The sequence below is a fragment of a genome, unplaced genomic scaffold (genome assembly GCF_019419815.1).
Source record: "Pyrus x bretschneideri cultivar Hongxiangsu unplaced genomic scaffold, Pyrus_bretschneideri_v1 Contig13, whole genome shotgun sequence".
Taxonomy (NCBI): Eukaryota; Viridiplantae; Streptophyta; class Magnoliopsida; order Rosales; family Rosaceae; genus Pyrus; species Pyrus x bretschneideri.
In genome coordinates, this window is record NW_025999424.1 from 2395001 (window position 1) to 2419401 (window position 24401).

General features: G+C 37.3%; 3 protein-coding genes, 1 long non-coding RNA gene and 1 pseudogene across 4 annotated transcripts; 4 read left to right on the top strand and 1 right to left on the bottom strand.

Moving 5' to 3' along the window:
- The first annotated feature begins 942 nt into the window (after positions 1-942).
- LOC125467825 (AAA-ATPase ASD, mitochondrial-like) lies at positions 943-2725 on the top strand. Its single transcript, XM_009337530.3, has one exon. The coding sequence runs from the start codon at positions 1017-1019 to the stop codon at positions 2565-2567; it is 1551 nt and encodes a 516-aa protein (XP_009335805.2). The 5' UTR covers positions 943-1016; the 3' UTR covers positions 2568-2725.
- Positions 2726-5294: 2569 nt separating this feature from the next.
- On the top strand, positions 5295-7139 carry LOC103928485 (AAA-ATPase ASD, mitochondrial). Its single transcript, XM_009337531.3, is given in 1 exon segment — positions 5295-7139. A coding segment is annotated over 1 exon segment (1545 nt). The 5' UTR covers positions 5295-5370; the 3' UTR covers positions 6916-7139.
- A 55-nt stretch (positions 7140-7194) lies between these two features.
- Positions 7195-15708, top strand: LOC103928487 (annotated as a pseudogene).
- A 1130-nt stretch (positions 15709-16838) lies between these two features.
- On the bottom strand, positions 16839-17125 carry LOC125474845. Its single transcript, XR_007256226.1, has 2 exons — positions 16986-17125; positions 16839-16941 (listed from the first exon to the last, which is right to left on the bottom strand). It is a non-coding gene; the product is annotated as an uncharacterized LOC125474845 (long non-coding RNA).
- A 4390-nt stretch (positions 17126-21515) lies between these two features.
- On the top strand, positions 21516-23282 carry LOC103928486 (AAA-ATPase ASD, mitochondrial-like). Its single transcript, XM_018642860.2, has one exon. The coding sequence runs from the start codon at positions 21562-21564 to the stop codon at positions 23002-23004; it is 1443 nt and encodes a 480-aa protein (XP_018498376.2). The 5' UTR covers positions 21516-21561; the 3' UTR covers positions 23005-23282.
- Positions 23283-24401: the final 1119 nt, after the last annotated feature.

Below are 24401 nucleotides of genomic sequence, written 5' to 3' on the forward strand. Positions count from 1 at the left end.
GAAGCAGGAAACACCCTTAGAAATGAGGAGGGAAATTGCCACGTGTCAGCGCAGGAGTGGTCCACAATGGTAAATATCTCAACTTGGAAAATTACTAAAATGCCCCTATTGTTCTGAGTTTTGTCAAATCTTCGTTCTAACTCCAATTTCAATTTTGCTAGCGCCTACACGTTTGTGACGACAAGTACTACGAGGATATGCCAAGAAAAATAACCTTACGCGACATGAGATGGCGGTCAACAAAAGTCAACATTTTTTCCTTGAAGGGCTTTTTCGTAATTTCACGCTTTAAAATTATAAAAACTGTAATATTTGGGGATGGGTCGTTACAAAATCTTCTATATATACAAGGAATTTTTCTGTTTTTATACTGCAAATTCATCTTTTGTACTACAAATCTGAAATATGGGTTAGACTAGTGGTTTTGAGATTGACATAACTCCTCATCTAGTCTCTGAGATTTAAAATTGATAGAACTAGTACTTAAGTTTGTCCACCGTCAATCATTTTGATTACTTTGTGAAAAATGTTCGTTAATAAGGAAAATAGCCTCAATTTTTTTTCAAATCATTTTGACCCGTTATTTATTAAATTGAAGGTATTTTGTTATGTTAGTCCTTATTTAACATAAAATTTCTTACAAAAAACCAAAATGATGACGGTGGTCAAACTCACAGACCACTTCTATTGATTTTAAATTTCAAATACTTAAATGAGAAGTTTTGTCAATCTTAAAGATGATTTCGACTAAAAGGTCGAAAAAATGGCCTTTTGTAGTCTTTAGTCAATAATAGTGGGCTACCATTGCAAAACCCCAGCAAACTTCCTCTTGTTTTCCTTCAGTCAATGGAATATTGTGAACAATGAAACTCATCAAACTTCTGCTGCTTTCCTTTAGTCAACTTATCTTCCATGTAAAAAGCATCTCCTCCACTCTATATAAAACCATGTCTTTCCTTGTAGCGGAAACAGAAAAACCTAAACCTTCAAGAGATTCCTAAAACCCTTCCGACAAAATGAAGATGCTGGGAGAAATGTGGGCTCAAATGGGCACGGTGATTGCGAGTGTCATGTTCGTTAATGCCATATTTCAACAATACCTTCCCCACCACCTTCGGTACCATGTAGAAAGATACACTCAAAAACTAGTGAGCTTTGTCTACCCTTACATCCAAATCACCTTTGATGAATTCACCAATGATTTTCGCAAGCAAAGCGAAATCTATTCCGCCATCCAGAGCTACCTCAGTGCAAAACCTTCCACCCGGGCTAAGCGGTTAAAAGCTCATGATGTCAAGGACAGCAAGTCTCTGGTCCTTGGCATGGATGACAATGAAGAAGTGACTGATGAATTTCAAGGCGTTAAGCTTTCATGGGTTTTGAGGAAACGATCGGCAAATCAGACTTCATTTTCTTTCTATCCTCAGGTTGATGAGAAGAAACATTATAGGCTGACGTTCCACAGACGCCACAGAGATATCATCACGGGGTTTTACCTTGATCATGTGATTAAAGAAGGGAAAACGATATTGGTGAGCAACAGGCAACGAAAGCTCTATATCAACAATCCTACACAGAATTGGTACTCCTACAAGGGAACAACGTGGAGCCATGTAGTGTTTGAGCACCCGGCATCATTTGAAACCCTAGCAATGGACCCGAAAAAGAAGGAGGAAATCGTCAATGACCTCATCAAGTTCAGAAAGGGAAAGGAGTACTATGCGAAAATCGGGAAGCCTTGGAAGCGGGGTTATCTACTTTACGGGCCACCAGGCACTGGAAAGTCTACTATGATTGCTGCCATGTCTAATTTCATGGATTATGATGTCTATGATCTTGAGTTAACGACGGTGAAGGACAACACTGAGCTGAGGAAGCTACTGATTGACACGCCAAGTAAGTCTATAATTGTGATTGAGGACATTGATTGCTCGCTTGATCTTACAGGACAGCGAAAGAAGAATAATGAGAAGGATGAGGAGGACAAGGAAGAAAATAAGGATCCAGTTCAAAAAATGAGGGAAGATCAGGAAAAGACACCGAGCAAGGTGACTCTTTCGGGGCTGCTAAACTTTATCGATGGGATTTGGTCAGCTTGTGGAGGGGAGAGATTGATTGTGTTTACGACTAATTATGTGGAGAAACTTGATCCTGCACTCATTAGAAGAGGAAGGATGGACAAACACATAGAGTTGTCCTACTGCTGTTTCGAAGCATTCAAAGTGCTTGCTAGGAATTATTTGGATTTGGATTCACACAAGTTGTTTGAAACGATTGCTCGTTTGTTGGGTGAAACCAATATGACTCCTGCTGATGTTGCTGAGAACTTGATGCCTAAATCTGTTATACATGATGCTGAATCTTGTTTGAAGAACTTGATCGAAGCTCTTGAGGCTGCGAAGGAGGAGGCAAGAGTGAAGGCTGAGGAAGAAGCAAAATCAAAGGCAGAGGAAGAGGCAAAATTGAAGGTAGAGAAAGAAGAAAGAAAGACCAGTCTGCCAAAAGTTGAAGAGAAATGCAATGGAAAACAAGTTGAAACGGGCGAAGAAAACAGAGTTAGCGCTTAAAGATGAACGAAACAGAGTGAAATCATATGTATGAATTTCAACCTTTCTTAAATTGTATTTTGTGGAGTCTCATCAGTGTGTGTTTTTCCTTAATGTGTAATAAGAATCATTTCATGGGGTTGTATAAATTAATGTATGGAACGTAAGTGTTTCGATCATCAACGGCATAAGTAACCTGTACTGCAAGTAAAAAATGTCTATTTCTTATTAATTTTTTTTTTCTTAAAGTAAAATTTTCTCACTTAACGACTAATTGTATGTTACAAGAAACTAAGACTGATTGATCCACAGTAGACAGACGTGATGATGATGGGAGAAATGTGGGTCCAACCGGACGCGGAGATTTGCCAGTGTGATGCTTCTTGCTTGTTTATGCAAAATTTCTGCATTTTTTCCCATCGCTTTCTAGGCATAGAGACTGAATCCGCCCGCCATTGTAGATGATCAGAATGCTTAGTATATTCATACAAAGTAATCAGTGTGGTGCTTCATGCTTGTTTACGCTAAATTTTACGTATTTTCCCTTCTCTAAGAAAAAATAATTTATGTAAAGCTATGAAGTATACATCATTTCTCAACAAAATACAGAGGCCAAACAAGAAAGCAAAGTTTAAATGTGACTCCAGCAGACATGTTTGCTCATCTGGGATCCGCAGTTGGCAGCTTGATGTTTGCGTGGGCTATCTTCCCGCAATACCTTCCTTACAGCCTTCGAAGCCAGACTAAGAAATACTCTTAAAGATTGGAGGGTTTCGTCTATTCCAATCCAAGTTGCACCCATACTCACGCCAAAGCCAAAACCCTTAAAACTTGTAAAGAAAAAAAACTCTTCCCACTCATCACTCACGCCAAAACCAAAATACTTGTTTCATTCAAACAACACGACTTACTACCTCCAAACCCTCAAAACCCGAACTCCATATGGAACCATTATTTTCAATAGTTACTTGTGTTATACGTTTGGAGAAATTTTGATTCGAGAAAATGTTCGACATACCAGGACAAGAAACTTTGGTGACATTTTGGTGTCCATAAGCGGAAAATAAGCAGCACGTTTCGGTCAGCACTAACTGAGTACAAACGAAAATATATTCTCTAAGCCGGACTTCCACACAAGCTTCCGGTCTTGTCTACCGAACGCAGCTTTTACATTTGACAGCTGACTGCTGCAAACAACTGATGCTACTTCAATACTTTTCCTGTTAATCTCTCTAACATAGAAAAATTCTTAAATTTTAAGCTAGAAGACATGATAGGTGTACGTTAAAGAATGGCACTGACTTGGAAGTCTTTGGACGATCGTACTAGTGTCGATTCTCATAGCATTAAGGATAGCCTCGACAACACGGTTGTTATAGGTGACTCGATTATATGACAAGATTCTTACTTACAACCGGGTTTAAATTTCCATAACTCGACAAACACTTACGCAGATATATCTCCAAAGGCACGGGAGTAGCTGTCATTAAACGAGGAAGATGTAGATGTTATTGGCCTTGATTTTGAGTGGTGAGGTGGACCATTGACTAGTAAGTCTTTTGCTTTTGTTTTTTTATCAGAGACTTGGAAATTTTCGTAATAGCAACATTATGGTCTACGATTCCATGTCCAAATCTTTCACCTCTAAGTGTTTCCATGACGTCGCATAATTTGGAACATCTAAAAGAGGAGAAAATATGACGCGCCCCAACCCTGATATCCCCACATACTAGAGTAGGTAAGCGCTGGCCGACACCCGAGGGTGACGAAGCCATTTTAAATATGCATACAAGTAAAATAAGTAATTAGAAAGATTATGCCAATGTAGGAACGTGTTCAGAGTATACAACTAAACAAGGATAATATGAAGGAATTAGAATAAAAATGTACGAATAAAGGAATGAGACCTACACCAATTTTGATTTTGCTAGCGCCTACGTGTTCGTGACGACGAGTACTACGAGGATACGCCAAGAAAAATAACCTTATGTGACATGACATGGCGGTCAACAAAAGTCAACATTTTTTCCTCGAAGGGCTTTTTCGTAATTTCACGCTTTAAAATTATAAAAACTGTAATATTTGAGGACGAGTCATTACAAAATCTCCTTTATATACATGGCATTTTTCTCTTTTAATACTGCAGATTCATCTTTTGTACTACAAATCATCCCATTGCACGCTCACATTTGAAATATGGGTTAGACTAGTGGTTTTGAGATTGACATAACTCCTCATCTAGTCTTTGAGATTTAAAATTGATAGAACTAGTACTTGAGTTTGTCCACGGTCAATCATTTTGATTACTTTATGAAAAATGTTCGTTAATAAGGAAAATAGCCTCAATCTTTTTTTTTTTTTTTCAAATCATTTTGACCTGTTATTTATTAAATTGAAGGTATTTTGTTATGTTGGTCCTTATTTAACAGAAATTTTCTTACAAAGAACAAAAATGATGACGGTGGACAAACTCACATACCATTTCTATTGATTTTAAATTTCAGATACTTAAGTGAGAAGTTTTGTCAATTTTAGAGATTATTTTGACTAAAAAGCCGAAAAAATGGCCTTTTGTAGTCTTTAGTCAATAATAGTGGGCTACCGTTGCAAAACCCCAGCAAACTTCCTCTTGCTTTCCTTCAGTCAATGGAATATTGTGAACAATGAAACTCATGAAACTTCCTGCTGCTTTCCTTTAGTCAACTTATCTTCCATGAAAAGAGCATCTCCTCCACTCTATATAAAACCATGTCTTTCCTTGTAGCAGAAACAGAAAAACCTAAACCTTCAAGAGATTCCTAAAACCCTTCCGACAAAAACGAAGATGATGGGAGAAATGTGGGCTCAAATGGGCTCGGTGATTGCGAGTGTCATGTTCGTTAATGCCATATTTCAACAATACCTTCCGCACCATCTTCGGTACCATGTAGAAAGATACACTCAAAAACTAGTGAGCTTTGTCTACCCTTACATCCAAATCTCCTTTGATGAATTCACCAATGATTTTCGCAAGCGAAGTGAAATCTATTCCGCCATCCAGAGCTACCTCAGCGCGAAATCTTCCACCGGGGCTAAGCGGTTAAAAGCTCATGATGTCAAGGATAGCAAGTCTCTGGTCCTTGGCATGGATGACAATGAAGAAGTGACTGATGAATTTCAAGGCGTTAAGCTTTCATGGGTTTTGAGGAAACAAACGGTGAATCAGACTTCATTTTCTTTCTATCCTCCGGCTGATGAGAAGAAACATTATAGGCTGACGTTCCACAGACGCCACAGAGATATCATCACGGGGTCTTACCTTGATCATGTGATTAAAGAAGGGAAAGCGACATTGGTGAGCAACAGGCAACGAAAGCTCTATATCAACAATCCTACATAGAATTGGTACTCCTATAGGGGGACAAAATGGAGCCATGTAGTGTTTGAGCACCCGGCATCATTTAAAACCCTAGCAATGGACCCGAAAAAGAAGGAGGAAATCGTCAATGACCTCATCAAGTTCAGAAACGGAAAGGAGTACTACACGAAAATCGGGAAGCCTTGGAAGCGGGGTTATCTACTTTACGGGCCACCAGGCACTGGAAAGTCTACTATGATTGCTGCCATGTCTAATTTCATGGATTATGATGTCTATGATCTTGAGTTAACGATGGTGAAGGACAACACTGAGCTGAGGAAGCTACTGATTGACACGCCGAGTAAGTCTATAATTGTGATTGAGGACATTGATTGCTCGCTTGATCTTACAGGACAGCGAAAGAAGAAGAAGGAGAAGGATGAGGAGGACAAGGAAGAAAATAAGGATCCAGTTCGAAAAATGAGGGAAGATCAAGAAAACACACAGAGCAAGGTGACTCTTTCGGGGCTGCTAAACTTTATCGATGGGATTTGGTCAGCTTGTGGAGGGGAGAGATTGATTGTGTTTACGACTAATTATGTGGAGAAACTTGATCCTGCGCTCATTAGAAGAGGAAGGATGGACAAACACATCGAGTTGTCCTACTGCTGCTTTGAAGCATTCAAAGTGCTTGCTAGAAATTATTTGGATTTGGATTCACACGAGTTGTTTGAAACGATTGCTCGTTTGTTGGGCGAAACCAATATGACTCCTGCTGATGTCGCTGAGAACTTGATGCCTAAGTCTGTTATACAGGATGTTGAATCTTGTTTGAAGAACTTGATCGAAGCTCTTGAGGCTGCGAAGGAGGAGGCAAGAGTGAAGGCTGAGGAAGAAGCAAAATCAAAGGCAGAGGAAGAGGCAAAACTGAAGGTAGAGAAAGAAGAAAGAAAGACCAGTCTACCAAAAGTTGAAGAGAAATGCAATGGAAAACAAGTTGAAACGGGCGAAGAAAACAGAGTTAGCGCTTAAAGATGAACGAAAGAGAGTGAAATCATATGTATGAATTCAACCTTTCTTAAATTGTATTTTGTGGAGTCTCATCAGTGTGTGTTTTTCCTTAATGTGTAATAAGAATCATTTCATGGGGTTGTATAAATTAATGTATGGAACGTAAGTGTTTCGATCATCAACGGCATAAGTAACCTGTACCAAGTAAAAAATGTCTATTTCTTTGAATAAGTTTAACTAAGTAACTCTCACCTGTGTTTTATCAAAATATCCTTAGTTAATTACGTTCTTTCGTATCTTATTAATTTTTTGTTTCTTAAAGTAAAATTTTCTCACTTAACGACTAATTGTATGTTACAAGAAACTAAGACTAATCGATCCACAGTAGACAGACATGATGATGATGGGAGAAATGTGGGTTCAACCGGACGCGGAGATTTGCTAGTGTGATGCTTCTTGCTTGTTTATGCAAAATTTCTGCATTTTTTCCCATCGCTTTCTAGGCATAGAGACTGAATCCGCCCACCATTGTAGATGATCAGAATGCTTAGTATATTCATACAAAGTAATCAGTGTGGTGCTTCATGCTTGTTTATGCTAAATTTTACGTATTTTCCCTTCCCTAAGAAAAAATAATTTATGTAAAGCTATGAAGTATACATCATTTCTCAACAAAATACAGAGGCCAAACAAGAAAGCAAAGTTTAAATATGACTCCAGCAGACATGTTTGCTCATCTGGGATCCGCAGTTGGCAGCTTGATGTTTGCGTGGGCTATCATCCCACAATACATTCCTTACAGCCTTCGAAGCCAGACTAAGAAATACTCTCAAAGATTGGAGGGTTTTGTCTACCCTTACATCCAAATCACGTTCAATGAATTCATTGGAGAGCGTCTCAATCGCAATGAACCTTACTCCTCCATTGAGAACTATCTAAGCTCCAAATCTTTACACAAGCAAAGTGCCTAAAGGCCGACATAAAAAACCAACAGTCCCTTGCTTTTAGCCTGGATGACTATCAAGAGGTCACCGACAAGTTCCAAGGACTCAGTTTCTTGTGGGTTTCTGGGACAAACATGTTGAAAAGACAGACGTATTCTTTCTACCCTGTTGGTGAGAAAAGGTACTACAAGCTCATTTCCATAAACGGCAGGGGGATCTCGTGATATGGCCATACTTGACTCACGTCTTGAAAGAGAGCAAGGCTATGAAGGTGGTAAACCGGCAAAGAAAGATTTATTTGAACAATGGTTCACATTGGAGCCATGTCGTGGTTGAGCACCCGCTACATTTCAGACACTTGCCATGGAGCCAGAGAAGAAGGACATTATTGACGACCTAATGGCATTCACCAAAGCAGAAAACTACTATGCAAGGATTGGAAGGGCATGGCAGCGGGGATATCTCCTTTACGGCCCTCCAGGTACAAGAAAGTCCACCACGATTTCTGCCATGACCGATCTTTTGGGCTATGATCTTTATGATCTTAAACTCACTACAGTTAAAGACAAAACTGAGCTGATGGGGCTTCTGATTGAAACAACGAGCAAGTCTATTATTGTAATTGAAGACATTGATTGTTCACTTGATATTGCAGGACCGAGGAGGAAGAGAAAATATAAAGGGGAAGAGGAGGAAGAGAAAGATCCAAGGGAGAAGCTTGCAAAACAAGAACGAGAAACCAAAACCAGCCAGGTTAATATTTCCGGGTTTCTGATTTTTATTGATGGGCTATGGTCAGCTTGTCGCGGAGGGGGGATCATTGTCATCCCAATTAATCATGTGGAGCAACTCGATCCAGCACTTGTCCGGAAAGGAAGGATGTACAAGCACATAGAATTGTTGTACTGCAAGTTCGAAGCATTCAAGGTGCTGGCGGGGAACTACCTTAGACTACAATCACACGATTTGTTTTCCACAATTGTACACTGCCAGAGGAAACTGATAGGATTCCAGCTGATGTTGCAGAACCTTTGATGCCCAAGACAAATCCTTAGGATGCTTAAATCTGCCTACATAATATGATCGAAGCACTCGAAAAAGAAAAAGAGAATGGAAGGTTGAAAGCCGAGGAAGAAGGGAAAAGGAGAAATCTTTATATACTAAAACTCAGTGAGGTGTACTGTGGATGACCAGTGGGCGGACGATTTTGCCCCTCGCTCTCCCGTTGTGTGGCTTGCTTCGTGCAGTGGAAAGACAGTTTGCCCATTCTTTCCACGCGTCCGTCATCGTGCTTAAGGAACAGTTGCCCGGCTTGCCCACATGTCCATCATCACTGGACCTGCTTTCGGCTTCTTCAGTGCTTTTCGCCTTTCTCTCTCACCATTCTCAGTTTTTGCTATTATGAACCCTGGCTTTCTTTGTCTCGAAAACGGCGGTTTGTCTCGCTCATCAACCTTGCCGTCTCTCTCACAAATTATCAACAACGATGGTCTCTTGCCGGAAAAAGCACTCTGCAGCTAGAACTTTTTTCGATTTTTCATTCGAATCGATTCAATTTTTTACCCAAAAAAGTTAGTGTTTACTGGTGAGTTTTTCCGCCTTTCTCAACGTGGGTGTTTTATTTTTTAATTTTTTTGGTAGTTTAGGATTTGCAGATGGGTTTTGTGTTTAAGTTTGCTTTTTGTGATTTTGTTTGTAGGCTCGGATCCTTCCTCATCTTCTTCATCCAAACCAGTAGCCCCACCTTCGATTATTACCGACGGAAACATGACATATTAAGGCGCAACAACAATACTGTAACACTTATAAGAAAGAGCTCCAAACCTGCGAAGGTATTCCCTTTTTTTTTTTTTTTTTTTTTTTTTTTTGTTCTGGGCTTTGAGCTGTTTAGATGTTGAGAATAAGTTTTTAATTTTTTTTTTCATTACTTTGTTTATGGGTTCGCTCCAATTAAGACAATTAGGGAATGGGTTTAGTGTGAATTTAAATTATGGGAAATCCCTTGAGGAAAATCTTAGAATTTTTTAATTTTTGTGAATATATTTGTATTGAATCACTGACCTCTTTTTTATTTAGTAGGGAAAAAGGGAATGATGCGATTGAATAAGGCAATATGGATGAATTTCTTTAGTTCTTGCCATGATAATCTATTATTTTACTCTTTCACTTTATTTTACAGATTCGTTCGAACACCTGCAGGAAGAAATAATAAGGCCGTTGAAGCGTAGAACGTAGGTTTACTTTGATGCCAAGGTTATGAAAAAAGAGTGGTTTGTACATTAGCTAAGTACATATAAGTATATATCTCTGTGTATGTGTTTGTATCATTTGTTTTGATTGCGATTCTTGGTTTTGCGATTAGGATTTTTGGAAGGAGGCTTCGATTCAATTATTGGAACAGATAATATTTATCGAAAAATTCAATGGGTCAGTAGAAGCTGGCTGCTTGCAAAGACAAGAACATCAGTATATATGCATTGGAATTTGTTGCGCTGTAAGTAGCTTTATAGGCATTGTATGCCATTGCCAATACATCAGCTTATATAGCAGCAAAATTGTTTTGTATTAACTACTTTTTTTGTCCTTTTTTTAGCTGAGGCTTTGTATCGTGTGGACTTCAATTGGTGAGTATCACTTCGATGTTGATATAGTTTATTTTGTTGTAGAGGATATGAAGAAGTGGAAAGGTACCTGGTGGAATGTGAGTTTTGCTGCTTAAGACACAGAATGGTAACTTAGTTATTTCATTTGCTTTTTGGCTATTTCATTTGCTCTGTACAATGCGTTTTAGTTTTGTTCAACTCATAGATAGTTTAACCCATGATATGTCTTCTCATCGTTCTTGGATATCATTAACTACTCCTTGCAAAAGGTGAAACTGAATATATACAAAATTTTATATTTGTGCATCAATAGATTACTATGACTAATTTAAAGAAATTGTTCCAATTTGGTATCAATTGTGTTCAGTTGTTTGGAAGCATAACTATGTCTGCAAGAGATTTACTGAGGATCCGGATTGCATCATGTTCTGAATGAGCTTGAAAGAGGAGTTGCTCTTCATCTGACAATTGCATCGCATGTGAGTAATGTCTTCTGTTTTCATGTCTAAATTATTGAGAATTAACTTATACAGATGGGGATTAAGTGATTTAAAGACATTGCATTTTAGAATAGGTTTTGTTAATCTACCCATGGTGGAACCCAGCTGTTGAGAGGCTACCATAAGATAGAATCCACCAGATAGGGCAGTACAAACCGATCAGGCACACATTTTTCTCCAGTTCTGTAAGGTGTTCCCAACTATTCAAACCAAAAAATCTATGTTAATATCTCTAATATTTTCTTCTCCATTGCAGAATTATTAGATTGTTTTGGAATTTGATTAGTTCAATTTGTTTTTCAATTTTTTATTAATGTTGGATTGTTGGCTTATAAATTTAGAGTGGGTTGCTTTAGATTTTACTTGGAGTAGCTTGCGAATTGATTGCTGGGTTTTAATTTAGAGCACTATCTAATCAAATGAAGGGCCAAGAGTTTCTATTTGAATGATGGTCCCAGATCATTTCATTCGTTCCAGAAATGTTTCTGAATTTGAGGACTTAAAATCCAGACTAAAGAGTAGCATTATCTTGGATTGCCTATCTTAGCATGATGATTTTAAATTACAACAACTTTAAATTTTACATTTGGAGTGTATTTTCATGTACAGGACAAGGTGTGGATTGGATAGCAGGATCTGGTTGGAAGACAAGATTTTGTGAAAGAAAGGGTAAGAAAATGCTGATGAATTTTCGTTGTTGATCTGTGCATGTAAGAGCTCTTACTGATTGTTTTGTTTTCTTTTGGCCATGTAAAAGCTCTGTACATAGAGTTCACAATACATGCATAGTTTTTCATTGTTCTAAAAATTCTAAGTTCCTATAAATCTTTTCCTGCATTTATGAATTCTAAATAAATGCAAATCATAAAAATAATCAGAGTGGATAAAATTATTGGCTTATGTGCACTAATGAAATATGGCAGCCTTTCAGCTCCCACCCAAGGGTTTTTTAAAGAATGATGTAATTAAAGCAATTACACGCTCTGTTATGTTTTATATATAGTTGTGGTAGTTGTAAGGGAATGAAATATTTATGCAGATAATTGGTAGTTTAAATATATAAAAATGGAGAATAATTATAAATGGAACACCTAGGATATATAACATTGTTTTGTTTTGCATGTTTTCTCATGTTAGCACAGCTTTTGTTTATGCATTTTATTCAAGTGCTATTTTTTATTAGTGTTAATTTCGGGTTGTACATCTAAAAATTTAGTTTTTTTGTTGCCATTGTACATCTAACAATTAATTATTCGTTTGGAATTTGGTTGTTTGTTAATTTTTGATTACTACCTATTCTATCAACTTCATCTAAACTATTTTGCATGTATAAGATTTGTGTTCGTGCAAGTGATTTCAGACAGATTTCAAGCTGGGGTGTAGAGTTTTGATTCAAATTGGTGGATTTGGGTAAGAAACTAAGAAACCATGATATTTTCTTTTGGTTGTAAGATTTGAAATGGACATGCATGTGCTTTTCTTTGTGAGATATAAGAAATTGAGAAATTTTTTTGTTTATTGTTCTGGGGTGGGAGGGGTATTGACAGATATAAGAGCATTAGTAATTTTAATCAATTTGATAAATTAAGAATAGCGAGTTAGCGATATACACAAAAAATTTGTTAATAAATTGGTTAATAGGTTTTCATTTCCATTTTATTATTAGCTCTAATGCTTTTGCTTGACTTATGTGTATGATACAATTGATATGTTCTGTGTATATGAGCTTGCTTGAAATATAGCTAGGAAACATCTTTCCTTTTTTTATTTGGGCAAACATTTATTTCCTACACTGTTAACTTTCTTTAATGCTTGCTCTAGATTTTACAGGTTCTTTTTAAAGTTTGGCACTAAATTGCTTTTCTTTTCTTGGGTGCAAGGAAAATGAAGGAAGAGAAAGAATTAAATTCTGGATTTATCAAACACTTTGTAGATATTCCATGCATTTTTGCAGCTGGAATCTTTTGGTAAATACTTAACCTTTTAATCAAAGCCTATGTATGCCAATTGGTTTTGTAGTAGCATCAAATAATTAATTGCTTTTTTATTGGTAAGTGCCTAAATGTTTACACTTCAGTTTAACAGAAAATGAGAAATTGAGACAAAGTTGGAACCTAAATTACCTAATAAATCAATATTAGCAAACCCATGAACTTATTTCGTGATTATCACGATATTGTTTCAATATCCTACTTTTGCTTGCAATTCTGTTCTCTCCAAGACATTAAGGTGCATTTTTGGTTTTTAAGTTTCACCGCCAGATAACTGTTTGATTGTGATCTCTCTATGAGATTGGATATATGATTTAAAATTTTTGTTAACAAATGTTAATTGTGATTCAATTGTTTTTTCAATCATGTAAGGAGATGCAATCTAACTGATTGTAAAAGATGTCGACTATGTTGAACAAAAAATAGAAACTGCATGTCTGTATTATGAGAGGAAATGGAGAGCAATCTGTCTCAGTTTTGGAATGTGCTAGAATCAAAGAAGCTAACTCAAGGTGTTAACTTTGAATTTCCCCGAAATATCCTTTTTTTATTAATTATTTAGACGTAGAAATTCTCTTTGTTATTTTTATTAATTATTTATTTGGGAGTTAAGTGAAAATCAGTAAATGCGGATTTGTGTTTGTTTGCCCAGCTGCTATTTCAAAGCTGGAGGAGGCATTGTTGATTAATCCTAGGAAATATGATGCTCTGTGGTGCTGGGAAATGCTTAAATTGCTTGCGCATTATGCACTCTGGACCAGAATGAAGCAAAGGTTCCAAAAGGTGTTGTACTGCTTCCAGAAGGCTTCCAACGAGGTACTTCCACTTACAAATTTGTTATTCTTGGAATTTGTAATGCCGCAGCAACGCGCGGGCATTACTAGCTAGTTTATATATACTAAAACCCAAACTCGGGTGGTACTGTTCTATAACAGTAAAATGGCGAAAATGCCCTCTAAAAAATTCTTTCTCAATGTTTTCTACCAGCTTCTCTACAGTAAAAATTCGGTTGTGCCCTTTGTGTCCACGCGTCTGCCATCGCCTGTTTTCTTCGTGCGTCGAGTGGCTTTGCTCACCGTTTCCCTTTCAGGCTACCCACGTGTCGATCATCGTCGACGGCTCTGCTTCCAATTCTTCTCGACATTTCCTTCCGTTTCCACTTCTCTCTCTCACTCCGCAGTCTTCTCTCCTCTCATCTATCACTCTTCCTCTGTCTCTCCTTCCCTAAAGAACCATGATCTTTCATGTTCCCCTTTTCTATTCATTCGGGTAATTTTCCAGTACACTTTTCCATTTGCTTCCCACACTAATCTCACCCTGAAACCAACAAATCCCAAAAACCCTCAAGCCATCCAACAAATTGAAAAAACACCATCTTTGCTTAAAATTTTGAATTTTTCTAGGAAATTCTCGCCTATCCCTGAAATTTTCTTGGTGGGTTTCGTTCTCAGGTCCCGTATGTAAAAGAGTTTTGGCTTTGGTAGCAGATGAAGATCGGTGACAATGATCGGAGTTCGTCGCCGTGTGGGTGATCCCAGTGGCACTGATTTTCAATTCTGGTGATTTCTATGGTTTTGTGTTGCGTAATATTTGGGGATTTGGTTTGGGTCTGTGGGTAAACAATACTCAGGTTAAATTTGGTTCCCTTTATTTTCCCAAATTTGTTTCACAGCATGATTTTTTGATCCTTTACTTAATAGTTCTTAAGAAATGTTAGAATCTTTATTTGTTTTGAATTTATTTTTTTATATTTTATTTCCAAGCCTTGAATTTGTTTTTAATTTCTCTGTTAATAAATAAGTTTGAGGATGAAATTTATTCTTTCTTAACATTATTTGACTGCAAATTCTAGGTTCCAACCCCCCGTAACGCAACATGCTGGATTCCAATTCTTAATTAAGGCGGATGATGCAAAACCCAGAATTTCTTCGTACGTTGACTTCTGCTTAGACTATACAGGTATATTTATTCTTGGTGCCTAAGGTTTTGAGTTTTGAAGTTTGTGTTTGACTAATTAACCATTGAGATAGCCGTTATATATGACACCACCAAGATTCTCAATTCTTAGTCTTTCATATTTACAATTTGGTTTGTGGTCTTTGGACATCTCTGCTGCTCTACCCATTACCAAGCACAGCTCGACAATCCCCAGCATTAGCAACTATGAGGGTCCTACAAAAATTACAAAGTATGTAAGACTAAGACATGAAACCTAATTAAGATTCACAACTTCTACATGCAAAGTATTTAGAAAGAAATTCCATACAAACTCAATGCTCATCAGTCAATTTCTTTCTCTCTTTCATAATTGAACTTTTGCTTCTTATTACCTTTGTTTTTTCTTTTCTATCTTGCAGATACTCTTTACTTTGCAGCAATCACTTCTGTCGCAACTGGTCGACAACAGTAACAGTCAACCCAGTAAGAAGTGACATAGATTTTTCTTTGATATGTTTGATAGATATAGCCCGAATTGATATTTCTCCCTTAGCTCCCTGCGAAATCCATGTTGATTATATGGATTAATTATGCAACTTGATTGAAGTTTGATGTAATTTCATATTGTTAAACCCCTTTAAATGGATGAGAAAATATTGTTAAACCCCTCAAACTTTGTTTGAGCTCTACTTTCAATTTAATTTCATATCAGTGAGACAATATAATTTTGTTTGAAAGGTTGGAAAAAGCTAATAACTCTTGGCAAAATGTCTTTATGCAGATCACAGACAAGCAAACATTATCAAATCTATGTGTATGAGTTGCAAAGATACATGTGGAAAATAATAGGTTTATTTTTTATTTTTCCAAAATCCATGCTGAGCAATTTATGTTTCTCTTTCTTTAACATTTTTTTTGCTTCGGTTTTGCTCACTTAATAATTTGACTGACACCTACTTTTTAGAATTAGAATAGAATATGGTTATAATTATCTGCAATTGTGGGGTAGTTGGCAAAACTCAAGACCCTTTTATGCCTGTTTGAAGGAACAAACAGAGGTTGTAAACCCCTGCCTTGCTCATACATGTTTTACTCTTTCATTGGCATTTAATTTATTTTCCTGTTTTGGTTTAGGCTTTTAGTTTGGTTTGATTTGTTGTTAACTTTGTTAATCTGGTAAGAATTACATTTTTCTAATGGCTTGGATTTAGGATTTCATTATAATTTCTTCTTTTTCAACATAATGGTTAATCTGGATAAGGAGGTAGTTTGCATTCAGGTGAGGTGGGGCAGACTTTTTTGAGAAAGAACTTCTTGGTGGTGTCCCCTGGAGGACAAAATAGTACTATTTAGTGACCAGGAGCTGAGAGCCCAATTTCATTACAATTTCTTATTTTTCAACGTAATGGTTATCGAATTAATTGTTTTTCCTTTAAGGGTACCAACAGCAGGCTAGACTCATACCTTTCCATTTTTTTCTTCCAAATTCCTTTTCTACATTGAATCTTATTTTCAAATTTGTTTTATATTTTTGCTCGAAATTCACAAGTGCAGTGTTTTCTATTTGTTAAGGGCATAATAGTATATCCATTCAGTTTAATTTCATTTTAACTCGGTGGTGGTTTACACAGTTTTCAGCATTTTCCACATAGGTTCTGATTTTAATTGTTTGCTAAAACCTATAGATTGTTAAAACTAATGACAAGCTATTACTATATATTGTTCATATCAAGGATGGAGACATTTTTAGATTACCCTAAAATATAGCTAGGAAACTTCTGTTCTTTTTCATTACGGCAGACATTGATGCCCTACAGTGTTGACTTTCTTTAATGCTTCCTCTGGAGTCTACAGTTTCTTTTTAAAGTTTATTTGGTTGCTGGGAAAAAAACTCAGAAATGAAGGGCTTTAGAGTTTGATCATTTGTGCCTCAAATTTGGTACTGTTTCTTTCCCCTATATAATTTTGATTGGTAATATAGATTTTCATCATAAATTATTGTATTCTTTTGCAAAGTTGTTCATGTTTTACACCTCTTTTAACTTTAACACCATTTCACCTGAGAACTCAACTTCAATTAGAGAAAGAGGAAGAGGAGCATAGAAGTATCTCCACTACTCCTCTGTTTCATTGGTAATATCTCCAAACCCAATTCTTAGTTTTTAGGTTATTTTCACATCAATTAATTTTGCCTGTAATGTTAAGGCATGCTATTCTAAGGAATTTGCGCACACAATTTTTTTTTTTTTTTCGGTCAAATAAATAGATATGGGTCTTCAACAAGTTATTTTTAAGTATTATAGTTTATTATTTCACAACTATAATTTTTCAATATTAATGGTAAAGCTTAATTTCGGATTGCATGTCTGAAAGTTTAGCCTTTTGTTTACAATTTGAATTGCATGTCTCAAAATTTATAGTATTTTCTTTAATTGCCAACTTAAAGCTCAGAGAAAGAGGTAGCAGCCATCGAAGTAATTCGAGTTCAGATATGAGTTCATATCTGAGTTCAAATCCTATTTTTGAGCCCTTTGTTTCATCGGTAATCAGGTAAAGCTCAAATATTTCGAACATGTTTAATTTTGGATTAGTCTCTACATCTACACGCGTACAAAGAACAAATATTCACTGGTCCTTTACAATGACGATTCAATGGTTATGAATTAGTGTAATTCATGGATATAATGGATATATGGACGACGACGACAACAACAACAACAAAGGATATATTGACAAAAGGATATATTGAAATATGCAGGAAATTGTTTCTCTATAACACATTGTGAGTCGAGGAATCTCTTTCTTTTGAGCTGGCCATGTCGGAGTGTATTTTTACTAACTTGGTACGCTATATCACATTCAGAGAACTCTTTTACATGTCCTTTTGTATTGTGTTTGGTAAATATATAATATTTGTTGGAGTATTTTGTATATAGTTGAGTCACATGAAATTCACGATTCCAGTTGGTATATCATTTGAAGCTTACCATCATCTAATCTTTGGCATATATAATCCGTGTGGTTGCTTAACAAAATCTGTTCGAATAATCTCCATTAAATGACTTCTGTGTTTGTGACCTTTTACTCAAACTTTATATATTTTCTCCTCTCTAATTTGTGTTTTTTGCTTTGTCAGAAGATTATTTTTGTATAAAATATAAATGTTAGAAACATTCTACCCATTGTTTAGTTTCTTTGACTAATTTTGTAGTGTTAGTTCTGCACCATTTCAGTTTGGCTTTGATTGGATAAATAATAGGATTGTTTATGCTAATTTGCCAATTTCCTCATATTTTGAAGTTATCTCGAAGTCGGATTCTGGGCCCTTTATTCACCGTTTTGAAGACGTTACAATTTCTAAACCCCCGCAGCATCGCGCGGGCAACCTTTCTAGTCATCACCTAAAGAGGAAGAAAATGATTGCGATACAGGATCATCTGATAAGCAATAAAAAGAGAGCAAGAAAATACATTTAGAATTGGTTAAAAAGCTTGTTTCCTAAAAGTTGTATGTATTATTCTAAAACCAAATTCCTCTCCTTTCCGAGGTATTTACTCATTCGAGTTTGAAGAACATGGTGCCGAAATCTGATGTAGAGGATGTTGAGTTTTGTTTGAAGAACTTGATCGAAGCTCTTGAGGCTGCGTAGGAGGAGGCGAGAATCAAGGCTTAGGTAAAAACAAGCAAAAAGGCAGAGGAAGAAGAAAAATTGAAAGCAGAGAAAGAAGTGAAGTCAAAGGCAGTGGAAGAAGCAGATTCAAAAGCAGATGGTGAAATGTAACGGAACATCAGCTTAGCTTCATAGGACCAAGTAAACTCTCATTTGTACAACTTTTATCCGTGTTTTTTAGGAAAATAAGCTTATAATTTTCTCAATTAACAATTTAAAAAGGTCCATTGTCCCACCTAGTTCGTAGGTCTAACCAACGATCTGGGTGTGATCTATCAGCAGCGGCATTCTTCCTTGCTCATTCCTAGGAACTCAGTAACGTGGCCAGTAAGTCAGCGAGCATTGAGGCAGGCAGACAAATATTATTAACTGCTTTCAGTCGGTAAGGAAAGGAAGGCTGATTTCACCGATTATCCTTACTTGACGCTTTGGACGAGTATTTCAAAACCTCAGTTCACTATCATTAAGGGAACTTCTTCGATTACCACTTTGAGCCTTAAGGGTAATTGTCTGCAATTTCCATCAGAAGTGTAATTGGTTTCCTTGTTTTTCTTTGGCTTGCATGTAAGTTGCAATTTAACTGATTGATTACCAAATATTTGGGTTCATGATTTACTCTTGGACCATACTAAAAGGAAAGTACCAAGAAAGCATGTGTGTGATGCTGAACTGAAAGACGAGGATGACATCATTGCAATATGACGTCATAGAACTCATACATTTTCCAATTTTTTAAACAAAATAATAATTTCCATTTGGTTTTACTTTAACTTAACCTACTGAGCAAGTAATCGAGTCAATTTTTGGACCGCATTGTTTAAATGTATTCACACAGAATAATAAATGCCGACTCACCCAAAACCCCCTTTCAATTAAATATTTTTTAATTTTTAATTTAATCTCCACTAAATTATACAAATTCTCACCCAACCTAGTATATTGGACCAAGAACTTCAAGTTAAGGGAGTAATCCGGATTAATCTCATGAGATGGAAATGATTGAGATAGTGATCGAGTATGGATTCATTTTGTGCCTTGTCTTTTTTCTAGGGAAGTGAATCCTACAAATCGAGTGATTTGTCACGCTTCAGGCCAAGGACAGATTGGCTATCCATGGATGTACCAGGCCGTTCGACCAAGGCGGCACACCCTTCAAGATGTTAACTTGACTTCTGTTAGGTACGTCTATCTTTGTAGACATGTTTGCAGTTGGTATATGGTCTCGTCACTTTAGCTAGATTAGAGAAATGCGTTCGGAGCAACATTCTAAAAGCTAGAATACATTACATGTGCTTATCATACTTATGCAGTATAGGGATTGAGATGAGGCATGGTGGGCAACGTCCATGCCAATTCGCTCCGTTCTTCAAGAACGTTGACATTATTATCTACTCCTAACGGTGGGAAGTCAAAGTGACAAACTGCAAAATATAAGCAGTAAAGAGATAGCTTACAAGGACTCATAAGGATCTTGAAGAAGAATCGTAATTGGCATAGATTCAAATCTTGATGTGAGGACCCATATCGATAAAAGAGAAGTAGCAAGATTTCAAGATATGTTTATCCACTGATCCACTTGTTAGGTTTTGTTTTCTTTGATTGCTCTTGCTTTTGTTGGATGGATTAAGGTTAACACAAATGGGTTTTCTAAATAAATGGTCATGTGGATAGTGGTGGTGTTTTCCGTGACTCCAATGGTCTTTCTTTAGGAGTGTTTTCCTCATCTTTGTATGCATTGAAATTTTGAAATTTCATGTTTACAATCTTCTTGCCCAAGTGTAATTGTTGATGAGATTGTTGTTGTGATCAAGGCAATTCAGATTGCGTGAGATAAAGAGTGACAACACGTTTGGTTAGAGACAGATTCTATGCTTGTCGTTCACCTTTTATCAACTCGCTTCAAGGATGTCCCATGGTTTCTCAAAGTTTCTTGGGCAAACTGTTTATGATATTGCTCACTTCCGCTTGCGTGTTTTGCATAATTTTAGGGAAGAAAATTGTTTGACGGATGCTTTTGCTAATTTTGGGGGAATGAATAGTAGTTTTACGTGGCAGGACTTGGAGACCTAATTTTGCAAATGCGTCTTATAGAAGAGACCGCATTGGCTTCTTGTCTTTCGTTCGAGGTAATTTTTTTAATATGGTTTGTAGCTTGTCGCTTGGTTGCAGTTGGTGGCAGCATTTTAGTTTTGTTTTAGAGGAGTTCCTACATCCCCCTCTTTTCTTGTATTCTTCAAATTTTAAGAGGTGGTCAAGTTTTTGTTCCTTCATCGTCTTGTGTTCTAGGGGGAAGATTTTTGCCCCTTGACTAGGTGTAACTTTACATTTTCTTATCAATAAAATTTTCTCGTACGATCTAGGTTCCATGGAAAACAGAAGGTTTGTTTTATTTTCTTCGTTTATCATACATGGTTAATTGCTCGTCACTTGATTCATAAGCTCTGATTAAGTACCTTGATTATTAGGATAGAGCTTCAGTAATATTTCATTTAGTAATACGGTCTATTTCACTCCCCTTGTTTGGAAGTTTTAGATTAGAATCTTTTGAATGAGACAAAGAACAAATAAAACTTGCTAAAAAAGCCGGCTAACGGGGGTATTCTTGTCAAATTTGTCACCAATTTATTACACAAGAAAATTGTATGACGTAGATTAGATCCCCATTCTTTATGTAAATATATCAATTCTTCAATGAAAAATAAAAAAATTCGTGATATAAAATGTAATTTTTAAATGTTATTTATGTTGATTTTAAAGAAAAAACAAATTTGTCCAGCTCACCCAACTTTGTCGTTACGTCCCTCCAGAACCTTTCTTTTTCATGGCGGGCCGCCTTTGGACAATCCCACCAAACTTCCTCTTGCTTTCCTTTAGTCAATTAAACATTGTAAACAACTCAAACTTATCTTCCAAGAAACGAGCATCTCCTTCCCTATATAAAACCATGTCTTTCATCGTAGCAGAAACGAAAAAAACCTAAACCTTCAAGAGCTACCGAAAACCCTTCCGACGAAAACGAAGATGATGGGAGAAATGTGGGCTCAAACGGGCTCGGTGATTGCGAGTGTGATGTTTGTTGCTGCCATATTCCAACAGTACCTTCCTCCCCAACTTCGGTACCATGTCGAAAGATACACTAAAAAATTAGTGAGCCTTGTCTACCCTTACATCCAAATCTCCTTTGATGAATTCACCAATGATTTTCGCAAGCGAAGTGAAATCTATTCCGCCATCCAGAGCTACCTCAGCGCGAAGTCTTCCACCCGGGCTAAGCGGTTAAAAGCTCATGATGTCAAGGACAGCAAGTCTGTAGTCCTTGGCATGGATGACAATGAAGACGTGACTGATGAATTTCAAGGCATTAATCTTTCATGGGCTTCGATGAAACGAACGAAGAATCAGACTTCATTTTCTTTCTATCCTCAGGCTGATGAGAAGAAACATTATACGCTGACGTTCCACAGGCGCCATCGAGATATCATCACGGGGTCTTACCTTGATTATGTGATAAAAGAAGGGAAGGCGATATTGGTGAGCAACAGGCAACGAAAGCTCTATATCAACAATCCTACACAGAATTGGTATTCCTACAAGGGGACAAAGTGGAGCCATGTAGTGTTTGAGCACCCGGCATCATTTGAAACCCTAGCAATGGACCCCAAAAAGAAGGAAGAAATCGTCAATGACCTCATCAAGTTCAGAAAGGGAAAGGAGTACTATGAGAAAATCGGGAAGCCATGGAAGCGGGGTTATCTACTTTACGGGCCACCAGGCACTGGAAAGTCTACCATGATTGCTGCCATGTCTAATTTCATGGATTATGATGTCTATGATCTTGAGTTAACGACGGTGAAGGACAACACTGAGCTGAGGAAGCTACTGATTGACACGCCGAGTAAGTCTATACTTGTGATAGAGGACATTGATTGCTCGCTTGATCTTACAGGACAGCGAAAGAAGAAGAAGAACAAGGATGAGGAGGACAAAGAAGAAAAGGATCCAGTTCAAAAAAAGAAGGAAGATGAAGAAAACACACCGAGCAAGGTGACTCTTTCGGGGCTGCTAAACTTTATCGATGGGATTTGGTCAGCTTGCGGAGGGGAGAGACTGATCGTGTTCACTACTAATTATGTGGACAAACTTGATCCTGCGCTCATTAGAAGAGGAAGGATGGACAAACACATAGAATTGTCCTACTGCTGCTTCGAAGCATTCAAAGTGCTTGCTAGGAATTATTTGGATTTGGATTCACACGAGCTGTTTGAAACGATTGCGCGTTTGTTGGGCGAAACCAATATGACTCCTGCTGATGTCGCTGAGAACTTGATGCCTAAGTCTGTTATACAGGATGCTGAATCTTGTTTGAAGAGCTTGATCGAAGCTCTCGAGGCTGCGAAGGAGGAGGCAAGAATGAAGGCCGAGGAAGAAGCGAAATCAAAGGCAGAGGAAGCGGCAAAACTGTGATAGGTTGTATTATGTGCTTAGTGTGTAAATTAGTGTGCTTAGTATGTAAATTAGAATGGTTAGGATTGTGACATGTGTCATATTGTTGGTTAATGTGTAAAGTTAGTTGACATTTGTCATATTATTATTGGTTGATGTGTGAATTTAGTTGGCATGTGTCATATTATGATTGGATGGTGTGTAAAGTTAGTTACAACTGTTTAAGATGGTATAACCTATTAATGCCACTTTGGCTTGTAATTATTAGCGTGAAAGAAGTAATGAAAACTAGTTATCGAGCTCTCTCTCTTCCTCTCGAGTCTGCTCTCTCTTTACATTTCTGTTCTTGATTCTTCCATTGTTGACAAACTGAAAGGAATAGAAAGAAGAGAAAGAGAATATGGACAATTTTATGTATATATCATGTATAAAATAGTTTACAAGATCAACCATAAATAGGAGAGGAATACAAGAAAGAAAGTGGAGGAATGGTGCGGACAGGGATGGCAGCTCAGCAAGCATGAGTAAAGACCTGACCTCCACTATCTCTAACTTAAACTAATACCTAGCTTTTCATGATGAGGGAATATTGCTCTTAAATAAGCCTAAAGTAAACAAACAAGCAGCTAACCCTAGCCGAAAGTAAGATGACAATGAGTTGTTATCCATCACCAACTAAACAATGACAACTAGACAAACCCTACCACCAATAATAATAGATACTTCAATACTCCCCCTCAAGCTGGATCGAGAGTTCTTCTGGATCCAAGCTTGAAGAGAAGACGATCAAGTTGTGCAGAAGGCAGAAGCTTGGTGAACACATCGGCAAGTTGATCACTGGAACGAACAAATACAGTTTGTAATAGCTTGGACTGAACTTGGTTGCGAACGAAATGACAATCAACCTCGATGTGCTTTGTGCGTTCATGGAAGACGAGGTTGGCAGCAATATGCATTGCTGCTTGATTGTCACAGTGAAGAAGAATTGGTTTGGAGGAGATGATTTCAAGATCACGTAGCAACCTCTTTAGCCAAATTAGTTCGCATGCACTCGATGCCATTGCACGGTACTCAGCTTCTGCGCTTGACCGAGCTACAACAGATTGCTTTTTGCTCTTCCATATAACGAGGTTACCACCAACAAGAGTGCAGTAACCAGTTGTGGATTTACGATCAAGGACATTGCCTGCCCAATCAGAGTCTGTGTATCCTTCAATGGTGAAGTGTCCGTTGTTTTGCATGAAAATCCCAGTAGATATTGAGCTTTTCAAGTATCGAAGGATCCTTTTAACTAGTTGCAAATGATGAGATGAGGGAGAATGCATGAACTGGCTGACAAAGCTAACAGCATAAGCAATGTCAGGTCGGGTTATAGTCAAATAGATAAGTTTTCCTACCAACCTTTGATACTCCGATGC